The sequence below is a fragment of the Typha angustifolia genome, chromosome 8 (genome assembly GCF_048772165.1).
Source record: "Typha angustifolia cultivar Huaian chromosome 8, ASM4877216v1, whole genome shotgun sequence".
NCBI classification, from domain to species: domain Eukaryota; kingdom Viridiplantae; phylum Streptophyta; class Magnoliopsida; order Poales; family Typhaceae; genus Typha; species Typha angustifolia.
The window spans coordinates 7,653,971-7,673,861 of NC_133246.1; the positions used below are offsets into that span (position 1 = coordinate 7,653,971).

The window sequence follows — 19,891 nt, forward strand, 5'->3', positions numbered from 1 at the left end:
TGCTGGCTACCGATTAGCTAGTAGAGTTCATACTTACACATAGTACATTATTAGACCAAAGAATTCTCTAAATAGAAAATAAATGAGCTGTACGAGCTCGACTCAAATATAGCACAAAATCATCATATATATATATATATATATATATATATATATATAATTCTATAGTTCATCTCCCTCTCTCTCTCATAAGCTCGGCTACTTTACCGTTTGAAGTAAAATAAAACTAATAAAAGGCTTGAATTGAGCTACCCTTGAACTACGCCCCGCTAGTATAAGGCTTGAATAGAATCATTTAAGGCTCAAATTGAGCTCGGTATTAGTACTTAAAAGTTAATAAATTTTCATCAAAAAAACTCAAATAAAGCTATGTGTGTAAGAAAGAGAGAGAGAGAGAGAGAACAGTATCACTTTCAAAATATAATTAAGCTAAACTAGAAAGTTAACCAAAATAAAGGCATCACCGTTTGTCCATCATGGAGTCAATCAATCCATCGTAGGCATCACCTAAAGCCTACCGTTAATTATTAATTATGCAGGCCTCAAATTGTCACCAGATCCAACCAAATATTGCATGGACTCAATTTAGCGCACGAGCATTAATAACTTCTCAACGGGCACTACACAATAATTAATGATGCGGAAAATCTTACCTTTGATAGCTTCCCCAGCATCAATATTCAAACTGATCGACTGCCTCCGATTAATAAAGATTACTGTAGGAGATGACAGCCCACTGTGGAGCATCAGGAATATGGTGGAAAAAAAAAATGAAGTCAGATTAAATATTAAGAATTTGACAAAAGCTGAAGACATTTCATACTTATATATATATAAACATGGCAGTTGACTTGGATTGCTAATAAAGAGGTGGGCTCCACCCCTGACAAAAAAGAAAAAATGTAATTAATTAGCTGTCTTAAATATCTCATTTAATAATAATATTTATAATGGATAATTTTATTTAGATTCAATCAACTATAAATATTTTTAATATACACTCCTTGAGCTTTTTTTATTGACCACATATACTCCCTAAATAAAACAAAAGTAATTATATGAATCAATAAATTAAAAGTTTTTTAATTCAAAGGATGTATATAGTGAAAAAAAAAAGTTTAGAGAGTTAATGAAAAACTATGATAGTCTAGGAAGACTGAATATAATTATCCAGAATAATAAGATAATAGTTTATTAAAAGTACTCTACGTTTTGCCTTTATTATTAATCACACTATCATATTTTTTTTTTTATCATTTGGCCCTACATTTTATCTTTATAAAAATAGTGTTGACTTTGGTTTTCTTTAACAGTCAATAACCAGATAGACGAGCTAAATTAATTGGTTGGGGGTGGTATGAGTTTATCTATATTAATTGCTTCAATCAAAGAATTACTACATATTAGTGTAAGAGAATGATATGGATGATCCAATTTCTTACTTCAGACTAGTCTCATCGATAAGTTTGCGACTTTTAATCCCAACTTTTTCTTTCCTTGAAGAGCTGAGGGGAGCAGGTATGGATGATCCAAATGTTAAGGGTCTTATGCAAGACTTAGCAGCAGCTCCGACGAGCCACCTAGAGTTGGAGAACCGAGACGGCATCCTACTTAATCAAGGGCGCATCAGGGTGCCCGTCGTTAGATCGTTGCGAACTCGAGTGTTGGAACACTTCCACAACACCCGGAGGCTAAACATAAAGGCATATTGAGGCCCTACAAAAGATTCTCCAAGAGCTATTCCTAGCTCGGACTAGGGAAGGACGTTAGAGAGCATGTGTAGGCGTGCAAGACTTGCCAATGAGTGAAGGTGGAGATGATGAAATCGACAGGACTTCTTAGCCTTTACCGGTGTCGGACAGAGTTTGGGAAGATATATCAATGGATTTTATCGAAGATCTACCACTAGTACGTGGTTTTTCAATGATATTTGTTGTGGTGGATAGATTGAGCAAATATGGTTACTTTGCAGTGTCGGCACACCCGTTTTCTGTGAAGACTGCCATTGAATGCTTTGTCCAAAACATTGCCAAACTCCATGGCATGCCCCGCATCGTTGTTTCAAATAGTAATTGGGTGTTCATTAGCAATTTTTGGACGGAGTATTTCATATTGTAGGGCACCCGCTTGGATATGAGCTTGGCTTATCATCTACAATCGAATGGACAGACAGAAGTGGTGAATCGGGCAATTGAGCAATATCTCTACTGTTTTGTGGGTGACCATCTGAGGTATTGGTTGGAGTACTTACCTTAGGCGGAGCGGCCATACAATACAGTGAAGCATAGCAACACTAGGATGTTACCATTTGAGGCAGTTTATGGCCATACTGCACTAGTATTGCGCATCTATGGTAGATCAACGACTTCGGATTGTATGGAGGTAGACATGGCACTTCTTGATCAGGATGAGACACTTAGGCGGCTGAGGACACACATGAGGACTGATCAAAACCACCAAAAGCATATGTATGATAGAGGACACTACGATGTGGAGTACGACATAGGCGATATCGGGACACCCCTTGTATCATTTAGCAAGTTGACTTGAGGGCCGAGTATCATCAAATTAGAGTTTACCCGATAGATGTGCACAAAACGGTATTTCGGACTCTAGATGAGCACTACGAGTTCCGAGTGATGCCTTTTAGTCTCACCAATGCTCTAACTACTTTTCAATACCTCGTGAATGATATTTTGTTACCTCTACTATGAAGGTACGTCTTAGTATTCTTTGACGATATTTTGGTGTATAATAGGACTGAAATGGAGCATTGGCGACATTTGAAGAATATGTTGAATTTGTTAAAGCAAAATCAGTTGAAAATTAAGAAGTCCAAGTGCCTATGGGGAGTACCTTAAGTAAAGTTTTTAGGCCACATCATCTTAGCGGAAGGTGTACCGGCGGACTCTCTAAAGATAGCATGCACGATCGCTTAGTCAATTACCACCACAGGATTATGAAGATTCTTAGCACTGATCGGATATTATCGCTGTTTTATTGCCGGGTATGGCAAGATGACTACTCCTCTTACTTCTTTGCTGAAAACGAACTCTTTTAGATGGACAGATAAAGCCATTATAGCTTTTGAAAAACTAAAAATAGTAATGACGACGGCTCCCATTCTAGCTCTATTAGACTTTACCAAAGAGTTCATTGTAGAATGTGATGCGTTAGGAGTTGGCATAGGAGCTATACTAATACAAGGAGGACGTCCCATAGCCTTTCTTAGCAAGGGTTTATCACAAAAATCTCAACAACTATCAACCTATGAGAGAGAGATGTTGGCAATTCTGCATACGGTAACAAAGTGAAAGCCTTATTTCATTGATAAGCAATTCATTATCCGAACCAATCAAAGGAGCCTTCCATATTTTATAGGATAGCGTATTCATACTCCGGCACAGCAGAGATGAGTCACAAAATTGCTGAGGTATGATTATAAAATTTAATACAAGAAAAGAACAGAAAATAGAGCGACGGATGTACTATCATGCTAACCCGATACCGCCAAGCTTGCAACCTATTCTTCTCCTATTTTTCCTTTTCTTGACAAGCTGAAGTATGCATATACATCTGACCTAGATATTTTGAGATTGTTACACGAGATGTTGGATGATCTAGAGCGTCAAATAGAGTTGGAGAATTAAGACGGTTTGCTGCTGGATCGCGGATGCATTCGGATGCTTATAAATGATGGATTACGACAAAAATTGTTAGAGCTCATATTCAAGCTCAGCACAGCTTTGCTCTATAGTTTTAGCCATTTGTATTTACGTGTTAACTTTTTAACAATCATTTATTTGAAATATTTGATGAATATTCTATCCTGTTCTGAAAGAATCACCAGATCTTCATGGTAAATATGATATTTTTAAAAAATTCGTGGCAATTATGTAAAACACCCAAAATAAAAACAAGAAGATTGACCTGATTCTTGTATCTTTGGATTATATACCATGAAGAAAATATGACCAGATGCAAGCCTTAGAAAAATGCAGGGATTGATCTTCTGGAAGCTAGAATGGTAATCGATCAAAACGATGCCAACTCGAAAGAAACGCAAAAATCATAATATTCGCCTTCAATTGGGTATATTAAGAAAAGGCAGTTAGCAGAAAAATGTTTTAATGGATCAAGTTGAACTACCCTGCCCTAGGGGCCTGCACTTAGTGTGGACCGTGTAGTGCAACAAACCAATGCCAAGTCATTGCTTTATTTGAGAAGATTCTACCTTCGTCCTCTTTTGTCCGTAGATGCTGCTTTCAGAAGGCCAAGTTTCTCCTCTCATGACATTTTACCTGTTAAACTTTCACTTGTTCCTAATGCCATATTGAGGCAAAACCTCAAGAAGTTTTACTACTTTGAGGGATAATTTCATGAACTTACAGTTCCTCGTCCATTTTCTGGAACATCACACTAGAGAACTGCTGATTTCCCCCCTATCGCTGGGTTAATATCACGGTTAGTACCTGCCCAAAATGCTTGGCATTCCTTTGTATCCGTATTCTCTTATCCACATCCACTTCTAAACTAGATGAAGATTTACATTGTAGTACCCAACTGTAATCGTATTTGGATATTTATCCTCTTAATGCAACCCACTTCTAATATAATTTTTGCCCCTAAGTTCCAACCTCCTTTGCGGCTCCAACTCAAGACCAACATGCATTCACAGTAGTAAGTTAGCACAAGCACTAATGACTTCACGAGCTACAAAGACCAACGCCCTTCTCTGCATGCATTGACTGGCACAAGGCTTCCGACGGATCAACATGAATCATCTTTCAGAAATAGAGCAATACCTGAACATAGGCAATCAAGTTTCAAAAAAAGAATTGATATGTATGGAGCTGGGGAATTCATTTTGAGTGAAGCTTAAATGGTACATCACCTTCAGTTAAATGCGTGCACTTAGAAAATCAAGAAATGTAGGGCTGTCATCATTCAACTACTGAAAAGTGTTAACTATCTTATACCATTTCCCAGGAGCAATTCGTGGTGCTAGAGGATGAAAGTATAAACATAAGTGTCAGCAGTCAATTAAATGCGGTCAACATCAGAGCTGTGGTCAGACATATCTCTATGTTGCTTGTTACTCGTTACCTTGTGCTGCAACCTCAAAAATATTAACCTGGAATGGAAAAGACGGATGTGCCATTAAAACATTGTCAAGTAATCTATTAAGACATGAATTATTACTTCTAGGATAACAGATTTCTTAAAGAGAAGATAGGCAAAAGGTTCAAACGTTTACAAGTAGGTATTCACATGAAGCTCCATAGTATACAAGGTTCAAACTTTTGGTTAAACCTCAAGAAAGGCCCGACTTATCATATCCAATGTTCTGAATATCTGTATCAAGAATTGGTAGCCCGAAAAAAATGATATTTTTCAGCTATATCAGTCTACCATGTCAGCCATTTTAGTATCAGACCTTTCTTCATCACATAAAATTCTTAAAAAGTATTTTATTACAAGAAAAATCCTAAAAATTTAAGAAACAATAATAAGAAGATATAAAAAATATAAATTACTCACTGAAAACTAATAAAATACTACTTTCTCAATCACCTTCCCACTCAACTCTCACAAATATAATAAATAAAAAACCTCTGTTGCTGCAGCAGATATGGAGGGGCACAAAGAGAGAGATATGTTAAGAAGAGGTAGAGGAAGAGAAAGAGAGGAGAAATGGATCAAAGAAAGAGAGGAGAGAGAAGAAATGGAAAATAACCACACAAGCAAATCAAAAAGAACGAAAGAGTACTTACCCGAGGTCATCAAAGTGCAGTGTCATCAGATCTGTCGGAGGAGCACACTGGACGTCTACTTCGACAGATTTGTGTAAGGACTTTGTAGGGCTGGAGTATAGAGAGAGAGAAGATATGTGGGAAGTTTTTGGACACGGGGATCCATTGATGTCCTCAAATCAGTTTTAGGTTGGATCCATTTGGATCCAATCCATTTCACTAACTCATATTGAGTGGCTTCAGCCGATCCAACCGTAACAGGTCTGATACGGATCAGGATCAGCCAATCCAGTTGATAGCCCACCAAAACCAATCAACAAACTAGTTTCGGGGTGGGATCGGGTTAATCTCGACATTTCAACCGATCAGAATTAGGATCAGCTGATACTAGAAACATTGATCATATCTATAAAGCCATTTGGTTTTTGTGTCGACCTATCTTGGACTTACTGACTGCCATGACAATCAACAAGCTGCGTGCCAGTCAGCAGATACATGAGATAGTGGTGTTCCATTGGCATCCATATTTCTCTAACCATCTATAGAGACAATCCGCCAAGCATTCAACATGCAAGGAATGATTGTAAGAGACATTCTGTTGTCGGATCTCTAAACTTAAGAATTTTCACGTAACAAAAATTTCCCAATTGGTTGTTGTAAATCAAGAAGGGCATTTTGGTCCTTTATTTTAAAGTAATGTTTGTTGGGCAGATGCATATAGGTCAGAACTACAAGGGGGTTAAACAGCACAAATGAAATTTCAGAGAGATACCTAAAATTTTTATCTAACCACTTAGGGCAAACTGTATTTTTCCCAACTTATATCGATAATAAGTTCCCTAAGGTTAAAGCTAGATCATGATTATCAAATCAGGTATATTTTGTTCATGAAAGACTACCAAAACACCAGGAAGCATCTGTTTATTACAATGAAAATAGTGACTCTTCATGTTTACAGTAAGTTACTTGGTGATCATAAAACAAAAATGCACAAGATATGTATGTCAAATGTGCCATTTCATACTGACTAACAGCCTAGACCCATAAACCAAGACTCTCAAAATAAGAGAATAGAAAATAAAATAAAATAAAAAGAAAAAGTAGAAAGAAAATGACATGACCAGCAAGACAATTATGACAATGTTTTCCTCACAAGTCTAAAGAAAGGTAAGAGCAAAATATGACAACAATAGGAGAAATAGCAAAACAAATAGCTAACAAAGTAAACAAAGATGAGAATTAAGGAAAAGAAATCAAGATTGCTAGAAAGGAACAAAGAATGACATAAATGCAAATTTACTATATACAATTAGTGCAGATTTGAGTTTTAAGTGAATTTCTGAGTGCCAAAGGGCATGAAAGAAGAAAAAGCACCACATTAATAGGCATACGAGCTCGTATATTGTTTCTCTGGATTTACTACAAGATTTCTACGAAGTGGACAATAATAAGTGTAGGTTCTATGGATTGACTACAAGGTTTCTATGAATTGGACAATAATAAGTGTAACGAAAGAGAGAAGTGATATTCTCTTTCACATTATGAATATATATATATATATATATATATATATATATACAGCATATATGTGATATGATATACCTAAGGTATAACAGAAGATTATGTTTACATCTGTATGGTGCTCATAAAATACAAGATTGCTTGCAATCTGTATAGCACTCATGTTATCATCATAAAGAGCAGTAGGTGTTAGAGTTGGCACACCTATATCACCCAATGTACGACAAAGATGAATGATCTGCTTAGCAGTAGTGGACATTGTTCTATACTCTGCTTTAGTACTAGAAAAAGAAACATCTTACTTCTTGCTTCACTAGGACATAAGAGTCACTAAGGAACAGACAAAACCCACTGATGGAACGATGAGTCATAAAATCTCTAGCCCAATTAGCATCAAAATAGACATGAAGCACAAGAGAAGAATCTACAAACATTAAAAGAGAGCGAGTAATAGTCCTCTACACATCCAAGAATGCAAAAGAAACCTGCATAATGAAAAGATCAAGGGGCTGCTATAAACTGACTAGCTATTATAATATTCTATCCTCAAAAGGAAATTGTATGGTATTGATGTGCAGAATCAAGTCTAATAGTATACCTTACATCAATTATCTATAGTATTTTAGTGTAATAGGATATAAAGGCAGAAAAATGTCTGCATGAGTGGGCATATGAGTTCATATATGATTATTATGGATTTATGCTCGTCTAGTTCGTGCATAAAGTTTTTTAAGGATAATTGTATGCACACCTCTTAAATATAAATTAGGAACATCTATAACTTTACTTACATTTTGTTGTTTGATTGTAAAATGTAATGATTACCTTGAATAAATTTATGTTTGATTATTAATTATGAATATGTTAATTGTACTAAGATTTTTTACTTAGAAAATGTGCATAACTTTATTGCACCATTTATCTATGTATAATTTATCACATGACTTACCTTATACAATTTAACCAAAATATGCATAAGTATTTGGTTGCAAGATAAACTTAAGGGGGTCATAATTCATAAATAAGTATCTTTTGTGCACGAATCAAATGTCACCTTATTATATATTTTCTATGGATTAAGCTATAGTAAGGATAAGCATATAGTAGCTGAACATGATGATTTTGGCTTTTTATTTAGCAATAATAAAATAGGGAGATTAATAAATGGTAGTATGTGCGAGGACGATAATGGCAAGCTTGTTTAGATGGAATGCTAGCAAGAGAAAGTAGAAGAAAAATAATAGTATTTTGTTTTTATTTCAAAAGGTACTGTCTATTTTGACGAAAGATATTTCTTTCTTTTAGGAAAGAACAAATTAGCATTAAATGCAAAAGATATCTTTCTTTCCACACCAAAAGAAAGGACACTTTTGATCCAAAAAATAGTCAATTGGGTTATGCTGCAACAGGAAACGAATATTGGGTCCAACAGCAAAAAGCGCAATCATATTGATCTTTTGTGCAAATTGCTCAAGAAAATAAATGAAAATTTAAAAAGATAAAAAGCATTAGATGGCAAAAAGTCTGTTACAAACCGGCTTAATCCAATTCATAGCGGTTCTGCACGGGATTTGGGATCTACGGGTGGAGGCACGAATTCCTAGGTATAGGATGGAGGTGATGATGGAGTGGAAGCCGTGTAGTTGATGGAGATGGTTCGGCAATAGATGATGGTGGTGGTGATTTGTGGATGCGAATATGATAGATGATTAAAGGCTATGATTGGCCTACAACTGTCACAAAAACTATACAGAAGGTAGAGACGATTAAAATAAAGAGACGAAAGGGGAGAAGTAGGCGTGCCCTACAGGACTAGGGGAATCTACGGCAGAGGGAAATTAAAAGCTAGACGGGACCGTGCCAACAGAAGAGGTGGCGTTGGTTGGTGAAGAGGGAGGGAGATGTAGAGGTCGACGGCCTAGTTGAGAGAGATGCCAGGGCAGAAGCCAATTAATCTTTCATTCCAAGCATGCCTAAGACACAAACCAAAAGGCTCTATTTATAGAGATTAAATCAAAACATCTAAAACAAATTTAACTAAACTAGTCTTCCTTATCTTCTCGGATTAACCCTTCGTTTTTTCACAGTTAGATTCTGAATCTGGAGAAGTCATGAATACCAACATTGCAGATCTGGAGATTGGTGATCTTATCCAATTTGTTTGATACTATTCGGATATCTGTATAATATTCTGTAAATATTTTTTCAAAACTGCACAGAGCTAGATTTAGCTAATTAAATAAAATTCTAAATACTAGAACTTTTGACTAAACCACATAAGAATAATAAATAAGATAACTAAACTTTATCTATCAAGCCCAATGTCTTTTGAGGTGATCCGATCTAGTCCAAATCACATCATTCCATGACGCTTCCGTTTACCTTGTCCTCAAAGTGAGAAGTAGTCCCTGTCTATGAAAAGACGTCTCTTTAGTAACCTCGAAATTGCCTTCATGATGTTTTGGTGTGGTCTTTCTTATGGTCAGCATCTGGTCCGAGGAAGACATGCTTTGATACCAATTGTTACGAACCAGCTTGATCCGATTTGTAGCAGTTCTGCACGAGATTTGGGATCTGCAAGTGGAGGTACGGATTCCCAGGTATAGGATGGAGGTGATGATAGATTGGATCACATCAAAGCCATGGAGATATGAGAAATGACGGAAAACAAAATGAAAAGTACAGTAGAACTTACGAAAATGGAGAGAGAATAAGAGTCAAACTCATAAACAAGGAAAGCAGGAGAATGCAACAGTGAGCTAATGAAGAGGGAAAAGGCAATTTATCAACAATTTAGTTTGTCTACAACAAATGACACTTGTTTGTGATTCCATTTCACGGTCTTCGCCTATTATTTCAAGTCATGTGACAAATATGCAGTGCATTAACAATTTAACTTAATAGTAATGAAAAGGATTTCTAAGAAAAAAATGTACCCAAATAGAAAGTTAGTCTTCAAAATCTGGTTTAACAAGTTTGTACGTAGCTATGACATCTATATGCAAAGAAAATATGAAAAACTCATATCTAGCACATATAGAAAAGCAAGATAAAAGACAACAAAAAAGGGAACCGATAAAGTGGACAGAAATGAGGAAGACAAAAAATAGAATAATTAAGAGAAGAAAAGGGTCATATACGAAGGAATAAAACTTGGAAAACTCCCCTAAATGACAATCATTCCATTGATAGTCCCCGTCTCCAAATGAAAAAGAGAAAAAAGAGATTTATTGCTGATTATCTGCCCAATAACACACACATTCCTTAGCAGTGTGTCGTGTTGTTGATTCTTACAAAAGTTAGAAGATAAATGAAGAAAAAGAAAAGAAAATTATCGTAGATTAGCATATTATATATTTGAGGCTTCTTGCAATACATACTGTGTTAACACGTGGCAATCCCTCAAATAACTCATCATCAAGCTACTTGGATATACTAGAAAAACAAAGGAATGGAAAAAACCACAAGAAGATGTGGGAAAAAAAAAAGCAAGCGTGCATTCCATTTATCCTGACCTAACCATCAAAAGTTGTATGAAGTGTTGTACCGCAGAATTAGATATGAAAGTTGAAACTCTGGAATCTTTATATTAAAATTCCAGTGCACTGCAAAACTACACAACAAAAACCCAAGAGACACATCTAAAATTAGCTCAGCTGTATCAGAAAATAAAACTATGCAAGTTATACAATGAGTAGGCATAAGTCACATGCTTCATTTCTTCTTTTCAGTGATGTGGGGCCCCTTTGAAACCGAGCGACAAGAGAGAGAAATCTCAAGGGGATGCATGTAAAGCAGCATATACAATGTCTATAAATCCACAAAGCTCCCTTAGGCCAATAACTCTCTCTCCCTCTTCCTCCTCTTACTCTCCCTTCTTTCTCCATAGATCCCTTTCTTTATACTTTATAGCTAGAACCAAGTTTTGTCGGATCAATCGGGATCGGCAAAATAAAATTATTTAATTAAATATTAACTTACTTCTCTATCATAAAGGATTTGCTTATAAATATCAGGCTCTAATCTACTAATTACTTTCCTAGTTCTCAGTAAAATTTCAGTATCATTACTGACATTTGTAGAGATTGAAATTTTGGATTAATAAAATATTCTGTAGAAATTTGTAATTTAAAATTTGTAAGCATTCAAACTTTAAAATATTTAAATAAAAGTAAATTAATAAACTAATACTTATTGGCAGCGTCTATATCTCTATGTAATTGTTTGCTCCATCTGAAGTCAATCAACTTCGACCACATTTTATAACTTTTGCCTACATTTACTTTTATCAACTCTTTTGTTATGGCTATAGCATTGTATAAGAAACTTATTTAAGACTTATCATCCCTGTTTACAAGTCATTATACCTTGACAAGATGCTGAAATATTGTGGTGGCAATTGTAATATTATGCTAAAATGTATTTCCAATAGCTATGTTGTCTAAAGTTTCATTTAAACTTCGATCATTAGATTTTATATTCTTAATTTTTATAAACCACTCTGAGAATGTAAATAATCTTATATTTATGTTGTATTATGTATTTTAGAAAATGAGTGACAAATCTAGTGAAGCCGGGTTTGATAATCTCTTTACCACCGGTCATCTGTCTAAGCAAATTGAAAACCTAACCATGATTATATATGAAATTTGTTAACCTTTGACCTTCATGTTAACTATGTTAATTTTAGAATATTTGGTAATATCTTCCTACATGAGATCAAAATAATATGTAGTACATAACTTTCAATATAAATGTTATCTTTTATCATAAATAATTGTCTAGCAGCCTGATAATTTGCTTTATTATTAGTAATCACTTGAACTATCTTTTTTTATAAATTTCTTCTACTATCTCATTCATCAAGTAAAAAATATAATTTGTACTTTTAAAATGAGCAGTAGCATCCACAAATTTCAAAAATATTATCCCCATGCCTAAGTACACTAGGAAATAAATTATATTTCTTTTGTTTTATATAGTCCACCCATCACACATAAAGTTACAATCAATTGAAGCTTGTCTACCTTTGAGTCAAAAATATTTAATAATAATATTTTTAATCTAGGAGGCCGAACACCAGACCCTATTGATTGTATAGCATCCACCATTGTGTGATAATAAAGATTATCAGCTTTATCGAAAGAAATATGATTATTGAAAAAAAATTTAGAGATAGCCTTACTAATATGTTTCTTTGTATTTTTTATTCCTTTAAGAACTGTTTTGATAATAGTCTATATACAACCCATTTTTTTAAGATATATATATGGTCTAATATATTCAGACTTCATTATAAAGCCCGTAACACTAGGAGTCCTAGTAATACTACCCTTATATTCTCTTTCTCGCTACATATGAACTAGAACTTTGAAGGCTATCACCAATACTTCTTCTCATCTCATCTTTTTGTATATTTCTATTTTCTTTCATTATGCTCTTATCTATTTCTCTTCATTATCTTTCTCACTCTGCTCACTGCTATTATTATTAATGTTTTCATAGTCATACATCAATTCTTGACAAATCATCGACTCTTTTCTTTATGTAGTTTGTTTATCCTTTTTTTTTGCTTATTAAATAGGCTAATACTTCTCTTTTGATTTCTAAATTATCTTGAGTGCAAGCTGTAATATTTCTTTGTTTTCTAGCCAAATGTTCTTCCAGACGACTAACGTCGCCACTTTTTTTTTCCACACTAGTTGTTTTAGCTAAGATGGATGCAATATTGGTGGCCAATGTTGGTATCTTGTGATTTTTTTAAAGACATTTTAATTTTAATGTAAATACCTAAACAGAGATCAAATTAAAAATATAGTTTAACAAATATTTAATCTCAAATTTAGCAAATTAAATAATTCAACAAATTTTTAATCTCAATTTTAGTAAATATAAATAATTCAGCAAATATTTAATCACAATTTCAATAAATTAAATAATTCAGCAAATATGTAATCTCAAATTTAACAAATTAAACAATTCAGCAAAAAACAATTTAGATTTTGGAAAGTTATTATTACGTGAAAAGAAAATCAGTAAGCGAAAAAGAAGAGAGAAGAAAAGGAAAAGATTAGAGAGAAGAAAACCAAAAGGAAAAAAAAAATTATGCTGATTTTCACCTGAAAGAAGAGATTAGAGAGTAATAGTGAAAGAAAACCAAAAGATATGAATGAAAAAGTGAAAAATTATAGTGCAGTGAAGGAGAAGAAAGAGAAGAAAAAAAGAGAGCAAAAGAAATTTAAAAACAGAGAGAAATAAAATAATAAAATTATATACTAGAGTTCGTCGGAGTCGTCGGAGCTAGATCTCTTCATTAGAAATAATAGTTATGGTAAGGAGAGAGAGAAAGAGTGAGAGAAATAAAGAGAGTTCTGTCCCTGGATTGGATCAGAGGCAAATCCATAATGGATTTCACCCTGGTTTATCCAAAACCTTCTCCTTGGTCCACACAAAAATACATAATCGATTAACAACGAAGGGATAAGAGAATTTAGTTTTATGTCATTATAATATGAAATTGAGAGAGAGAAATTTTTTTTTAAAAAAAGTAAACAAAAAATAATCAGATGATTGATTTAAATCAATTTTTTAACGAAGAAAGCCCCCTAACTTCATAGATCAGAGAAGTGAAGGATAGAATATTAGATGATAAAATTAACACATAGTTAAATGAGGTTTTAAGGGAAACCACGACTAGACCAAAGGATAGAACGAGTCGTTCTGCAGCAAGAGATAGTATAACTAGTTAGCTACCAATGTTAGTAATATAACTCTGATGATCCTAATGATACACTTGATGATGAGATTGTCGTTCCATATTTATGGAGGGAAGTCAACAAGGCATAGAGATTGAAGATAAAGAAACTGAGGATGTACATACATATCAACGACGTTATTAGAATGTTGCTTTCTATCACTATGGTTCATCAAGTATTTATTATTTGGAGTCATTACAAGATCCATATGATGGTTATTATCCTCTTTAATATCCTTAGTATTCTCAAACATAAGATCCACATTGATTATTATCCTTCTCAAAAGTAATAAGATCTATTTTATATGAATGATATATGCAATCACTCTATGGAGCACCAAATTCTAGACATCATTATTTACAAACTAATAATGATTATAATGACGACGACTATAGGGATTTACGAGAATCAGCTCGATATTTATCAAAATTGACTATTGAGTAAGTTAGTATTTTTTTATAATTTTTTTGGATTCATATGTAAATAATTATTATTTTCTTATTCTTTTTCATATTTTTCTAAATTTTAAGAATTTTTTCTGTATTTTTAAATAATATTTAAAATTTTATTAGACAACCGATATGGTCAATTTCGCAGAATCGTACCATTTTATCAAAACGCCAATCCCGATCCCACGAACCACTAGAACAAAAAATTATTTCTTAATCTTTAAGATTCCATATCAGCTATATATAGTTGAATTTACTATATAGATTTGCTATACGAATCCTTTCTCCTCCATCCCACTCTATTTAATAGAAACATTTATGCCAAATCAAGTTGTCCTAGCTTAAGACTTCCTTCCGTGTAAGTTTTGGTCTTACCCTCCCCTCTAGACATTTGCCATTAGAATTAAGTCTTTCGATAGAGTTTTTCCGTAAGTAGGGATATGCAGTAAAGTTTTGCAATAAAACGAAACAAAGAATTCATAAAAAAGATGCGTCTGTTCATATCGTTCCAAAACTGCTAAAACAAAATAAAGACAAAAAATAAAGATAATTTTTTTCTGGATTTCTTACAGGCTGAGAGTTCGACATCATTCGGTTCGATGCGTCCTCACGACTGAAGAGTAATAATGCGTCTCCAGCTCCTTGAGACTCGCCGCAGCCTGCTCCCCGATCCTCTCCAGCAACCTGTCGCTACTCTCAGCCTGCCGCTCAAACACCTCGATCCTTCTATCCACGTTCTCGTTCAGCGACCCGAACCCAGAGAAGATGGCCGTCTGCTTCAGCTCCGACACCAGCTTCAGGAGCGAGTCCGTCGCTTGTACCTACTCCAGACACGCATTAGCACAAACACCAAACGGACGTGAACCATAGAAAAATGATTCGGCAGCAATTTCCCGAATGAATTCTTGATCTGAATCTACCATTCTTGACGCGCGCATCTCCATCTGGAACGCTTCTTGCGAGTTCCGAACGGGTGGATCGTTGACCTGAGAAAGAGATTAATGGGATTTGAAGGGGTTAATTGGGGATGAAATGAGAAGAAAAAAAGAGGAAATTTCAGGAAGGTTTGGAGAAGGGAGCAAACCCTAGCGACGTTGATGAGGAGGGAGAAATTGTCGACTATGTTGGAGATGTCGGTGTCGACTCTCTGAAGTAGGGATCTCTGCTTCTGCGCGGCTGCTGCAGCAGCAGCCGCAGTCGGGCCGCTTCCCGCACCGCTTGCTCCCACTTTGCTCATCCTTTAATTGTGTGAAGACTCGAGAAGTTGGGAGAGGAGTGAAGGTAGCGCGGGGATTTTCCAAGAGGCTTGGATGGTGGGGATGACTATCAGATGGGAGAATGCCGGCATTATAATATAATTACACCTAGCCCCCAATTTTTATTACGAGAGTTTTGCCTTAAAAACCCTAACATCTGTTTTCTGCATTTTCTCTCTATTTTAAATTTCCATTGCAAAGATTTTGTATTTTACTGTTTCCGAACCAATTTGTTTTTGCCTCTTTCTTATTTGCAGCGGCATATGTGAGAGACTAGAATAATTATATTGTACCAATTTTTGAGGTATTTCTCACTAAATATTATATAGAAAAGAAGTCGAAGTTACTAAAGAAAACATCCTCTCGATAGCATACTCTCATTTTGACGTGACAACTTTAATGAGCGGATTATTTGATATTATGTTTTATTTCAAAAGACAAAAGGTTTATTGAGATGTCGCTCCAAGAGAGTTTGATTCAGCCTTTAGGAAAAACGAAGATTTTTAAGTAGTAGCTCTTCCTGAGATACGAGAGAAATCAAATCTATTAGATAAAATAGATCGCAATTGTTATTATTTCAAAGATATGCAATTGATCACATTCTTTATTCATCACTAGTCGAATTAGGTTATCATCGGGATTTTCTTTTCAACGGTAGTAGTTTCAAGCAATGGCATTCGAACAGTCACAACTTAGCATTCAAATGCCACAAGCCCATCAAGAATAAATGCTCTCGAATTTTGACACTCGAAAGCCAAAGCCTTATTGAAGAATAATTACCCTTGGGTTTTGGTGTTCAAATGGCGGCAACCCAGTGTTCTAATGCCAAAACATGCTGACTACTCTCGGGTTTTGGTTCAATTGACGACATCCGGTGTTCGAATGCTAAAACTAACTGATTGCTCTCGTATTTTGGCATTTGAATAGTTGTCGCTCGTCATTCGAACTCTTGAACATGTGAGTGTAATTTGTCCAATGACGTTCGAACGCCTAATGCTGAGATCGTTGTGTTAGGGTTAATTTGAATTATTTGACTGCTCTTGGGTTTTGGTTCAATTGATGACATCCGGTGTTCGAATGCAAAAACTAACAATTGCTCTCGTATGTTGGCATTTGAATAGTTGTCGTTCGTCATTTGAACTCTCGAACCTGTGAGTGTAATTTGTCCAACGGCATTCAAACGTCTAATACCGAGATCATTGTGTTAGGGTTAATTTGAATTATTTTAAATCTTAGTTAGCCTCTAAAAGTGTGAAAGGCAGCTATTTGGAGATTATGTAATATTATTACCATTTTCCTATCTTATTCCTCCTCTAGGCTCTTTCTCTACCTTTTCTCTCTCATTGTCCTTCTCTATTGATCTTTCGATATAGGTCATTGTCTTCTCCAAGGATGTCGTTCTCCCTCCCTCCTCATCTACCGCACCTTCCTAAACTCGTAGGGACAGTCCTTCCTTCCTTATCTTCCCTTCTGATTTTCCCAATTCCATCATTACTACCCTCATCACCTGATAGGTTACAGAACGATTTCTTCAAGATCTAAATTTATTGCAGGAAGCAATCCGCGCAACCTGAGGAAAATATTCACCAAATATTCTTCCATACTCAGAAAATTATGACACCATATGGGATAGATCCATAACTCCCTGATCTATGTTTTTAATATTTATGCTCTTCACATATTCGAACTGCAACTAGAACGAAAATACGATATAGTGCAGATGATGGTGATGGTGACGGGTGGAGTGGATTATAGGGTTATGGATGATAATAGAGATGAGAGTGGATAGAGTGTATAGTTGATGTAGTAAAGACGAAAAGGAATAAGTGGTCGAGATCCTAATTTGTGACCCATCTCGGCTGTGCCGGAGTGTGAATACACTGTCCCATAAAGTATGGAAGACTTTTTTGATCGATTCGAATAATGAATCGCCTATCGATCAAATAAGGCCTCCATTTTGTCACCGTATGCAGAATTACCAACATCTCTCTCTCGTAAATCGATAATTGCTAATAAAGCCTTGCTAAAAAAGGCTATGGGACATCCTCCTTGCATTAGTACAGCTCATATGCCCACTCCCGATGCATCACATTTCATGACGAATTCTATGGTGAAGTCCGGTAGAACTAGAATGGGCGCCATTGTCATTGCTGTTTTTAGTTTTTCAAAAGCTGTAATGGCTTCATTCATCCATTTAAAAGAGTCCTTCCTCAGTAAAGAAGTGAGAGGAGCAGCGATCTTGCCATACTTGGCGATGAAGCGGCGATAATACCTGGTCAGCCCCAAGAATTCTCGTAATCCTGCGGTGGAAGTAGGGATCGGCTAAGCGGTCATGCATGCTACCTTTTAAGGATCCGCTGCCACTTTTTTCACTGAGATGATGTAGCCTAAATACTCCACTTGTGGTACTCCCATAGGCACTTGGACTTCTTACTTTTTAGTTGGTTTTGCTTCAACAAATTTAGCACATCCTCTAAATGCCGCTAATTCTCCATTTCAGTCCTGCTATACACCAAAATATCGTCAAAAAATACCAAAACATACATTCACAGTAAAGGCCAAAAAATATCATTCATGAGGCCTTGAAAAGTAGTTAGAGCATTGGTGAGACTAAAGGGCATCACCTGAAACTCGTAGTGCTCGTCTTGAGTCCTAAATGCAGTTGTGTGCACATCCGTCGGGTGAACTCTAATTTGATGATACCTAGCTCTCAAGTCAAGTTTGCTGAATATGGTCGTCCTTGCTAGCTCGTCTAGCAGCTCCTCTATGATCGGAATGAAATACCGATCCTTGATGGTAATAGTGTTTAGTGCTCGGTAGTCAACACAAAAACGCCATGTCTCATCATTCTTTCTCACCAATAGCATGGGCAATAAGTAAGAGCTATGACTTGGTTGTATGTCTTGCTCCAACATCTTGGTTACCATCTTGGAGATAACTTTCTTTTGTACATGTGGATACTGATATAGCCTCACGTTCACTAGTATAGCCCCAAGCACAATTTCTATGCGATAATCTGTCGTTCACCTTGGTGGCAACTCCTTTGGCTTCTCAAACAATCTAGCAAATTTATCTAATAAATTAGACAATTTAATTATGGTACTTAGACTCATCATGGGCTCATCTCCTGTTGGTCCTAACTGAATAAGATAGGCCAAATCACTCGCACAAGGCAGCCCCCCATCAATTGCATCGCTGGAATCGGCGGAGATCGAACGCCATCAAGCCACACATCATTGTTTCATTGCTTAAATTTCACCCACATGCTCCAGAAATCAAAAGTGACGGGTCCCAAGCTCTACAACTATTAAGTGCCAGGTCCACAATGATGTCGTGTCTTTGCACCCGTATATCGACTCGATGACATAAGCTCTCCACCCAAAGTTTCGTGCCATTTCCTATAGCAATGTCAAACCCCGCGGTCAGTTCAACATCTAAGCCCAACTTCCTTACTAACCTTTCATCTATAAAGTTGTGTGTACTCTCGGATTCGATGAGGATGTGTACATAATACTTTTTAAAGAGTCCGTCTACCTATAATATCCTCGACGCGGAAGTACTCGAATATGCTTGCATCAGTATTTTAGCTTGGATATCTTCCTCCGCGCCTTCCTCTACAACCTCCTCATGGACCTCCGTTGAACACTCTCCATCACCAACAATCTTATCATCCTCCTCGAGACCGTCGATGAACATCACACTCCCGATCGGTTTGGAACACCAATGACCAAGGGTGAAACGTTCATTGTATCGAAAATAAAGACCTTTCGCTCTTCGCTCCTCCACTTGGGCAGATGTGAGAGTTTGAACGGGGGGTCTTATGTCTCCTCTAACATCGAAAGAGGGTCTTAAGGGTGGTCGTGCTCTAGTACTAGCAGTTGCCGTCTTTGAACCCGTAGAATTTATAATCGACGTTCTAGGCACAAACTGCCTATCTCGGTTGCCCCAACTTGCTTTTATGCTTTTACTCCATCTTCACGACCTTCTCAAAGGCCTCCTCAAGAGTGGTAAGACAGAGAGCACATCCGCTTGGATCTCCTCCCAAAGCCCTAAAATGAATGTACTCATCAATATCGGTTTAGGCCAAGGTGGCTCGCAACGACTACTAACTTTTCCAAATTCTGCTTGGTACTCCAATACGGTTATCCTCTAAACCA

At 36.0% G+C, this 19,891-nt stretch overlaps 1 protein-coding gene across 4 annotated transcripts; it reads right to left on the reverse strand.

Moving 5' to 3' along the window:
• Positions 1-4,072: 4,072 nt before the first annotated feature.
• LOC140765458 (mediator of RNA polymerase II transcription subunit 22a) lies at positions 4,073-15,823 on the reverse strand. Of its 4 annotated transcripts, XM_073104568.1 has the most exons (7): positions 15,563-15,823; positions 15,399-15,464; positions 15,049-15,299; positions 9,657-9,848; positions 5,107-5,134; positions 4,895-5,004; positions 4,073-4,805 (listed from the first exon to the last, which is right to left on the reverse strand). In XM_073104568.1, exons 1-3 carry the CDS (start codon positions 15,713-15,715, stop codon positions 15,066-15,068), a joined length of 453 nt encoding a protein of 150 aa, XP_072960669.1. In that variant the 5' UTR covers positions 15,716-15,823; the 3' UTR covers positions 4,073-4,805; positions 4,895-5,004; positions 5,107-5,134; positions 9,657-9,848; positions 15,049-15,065. The 4 variants fall into 4 exon arrangements, with proteins under 4 accessions (XP_072960669.1, XP_072960666.1, XP_072960667.1 ...); XM_073104565.1 differs by having other exon boundaries at positions 4,895-5,134; XM_073104566.1 differs by lacking the exon at positions 9,657-9,848 and having other exon boundaries at positions 15,563-15,822.
• Positions 15,824-19,891: the final 4,068 nt, after the last annotated feature.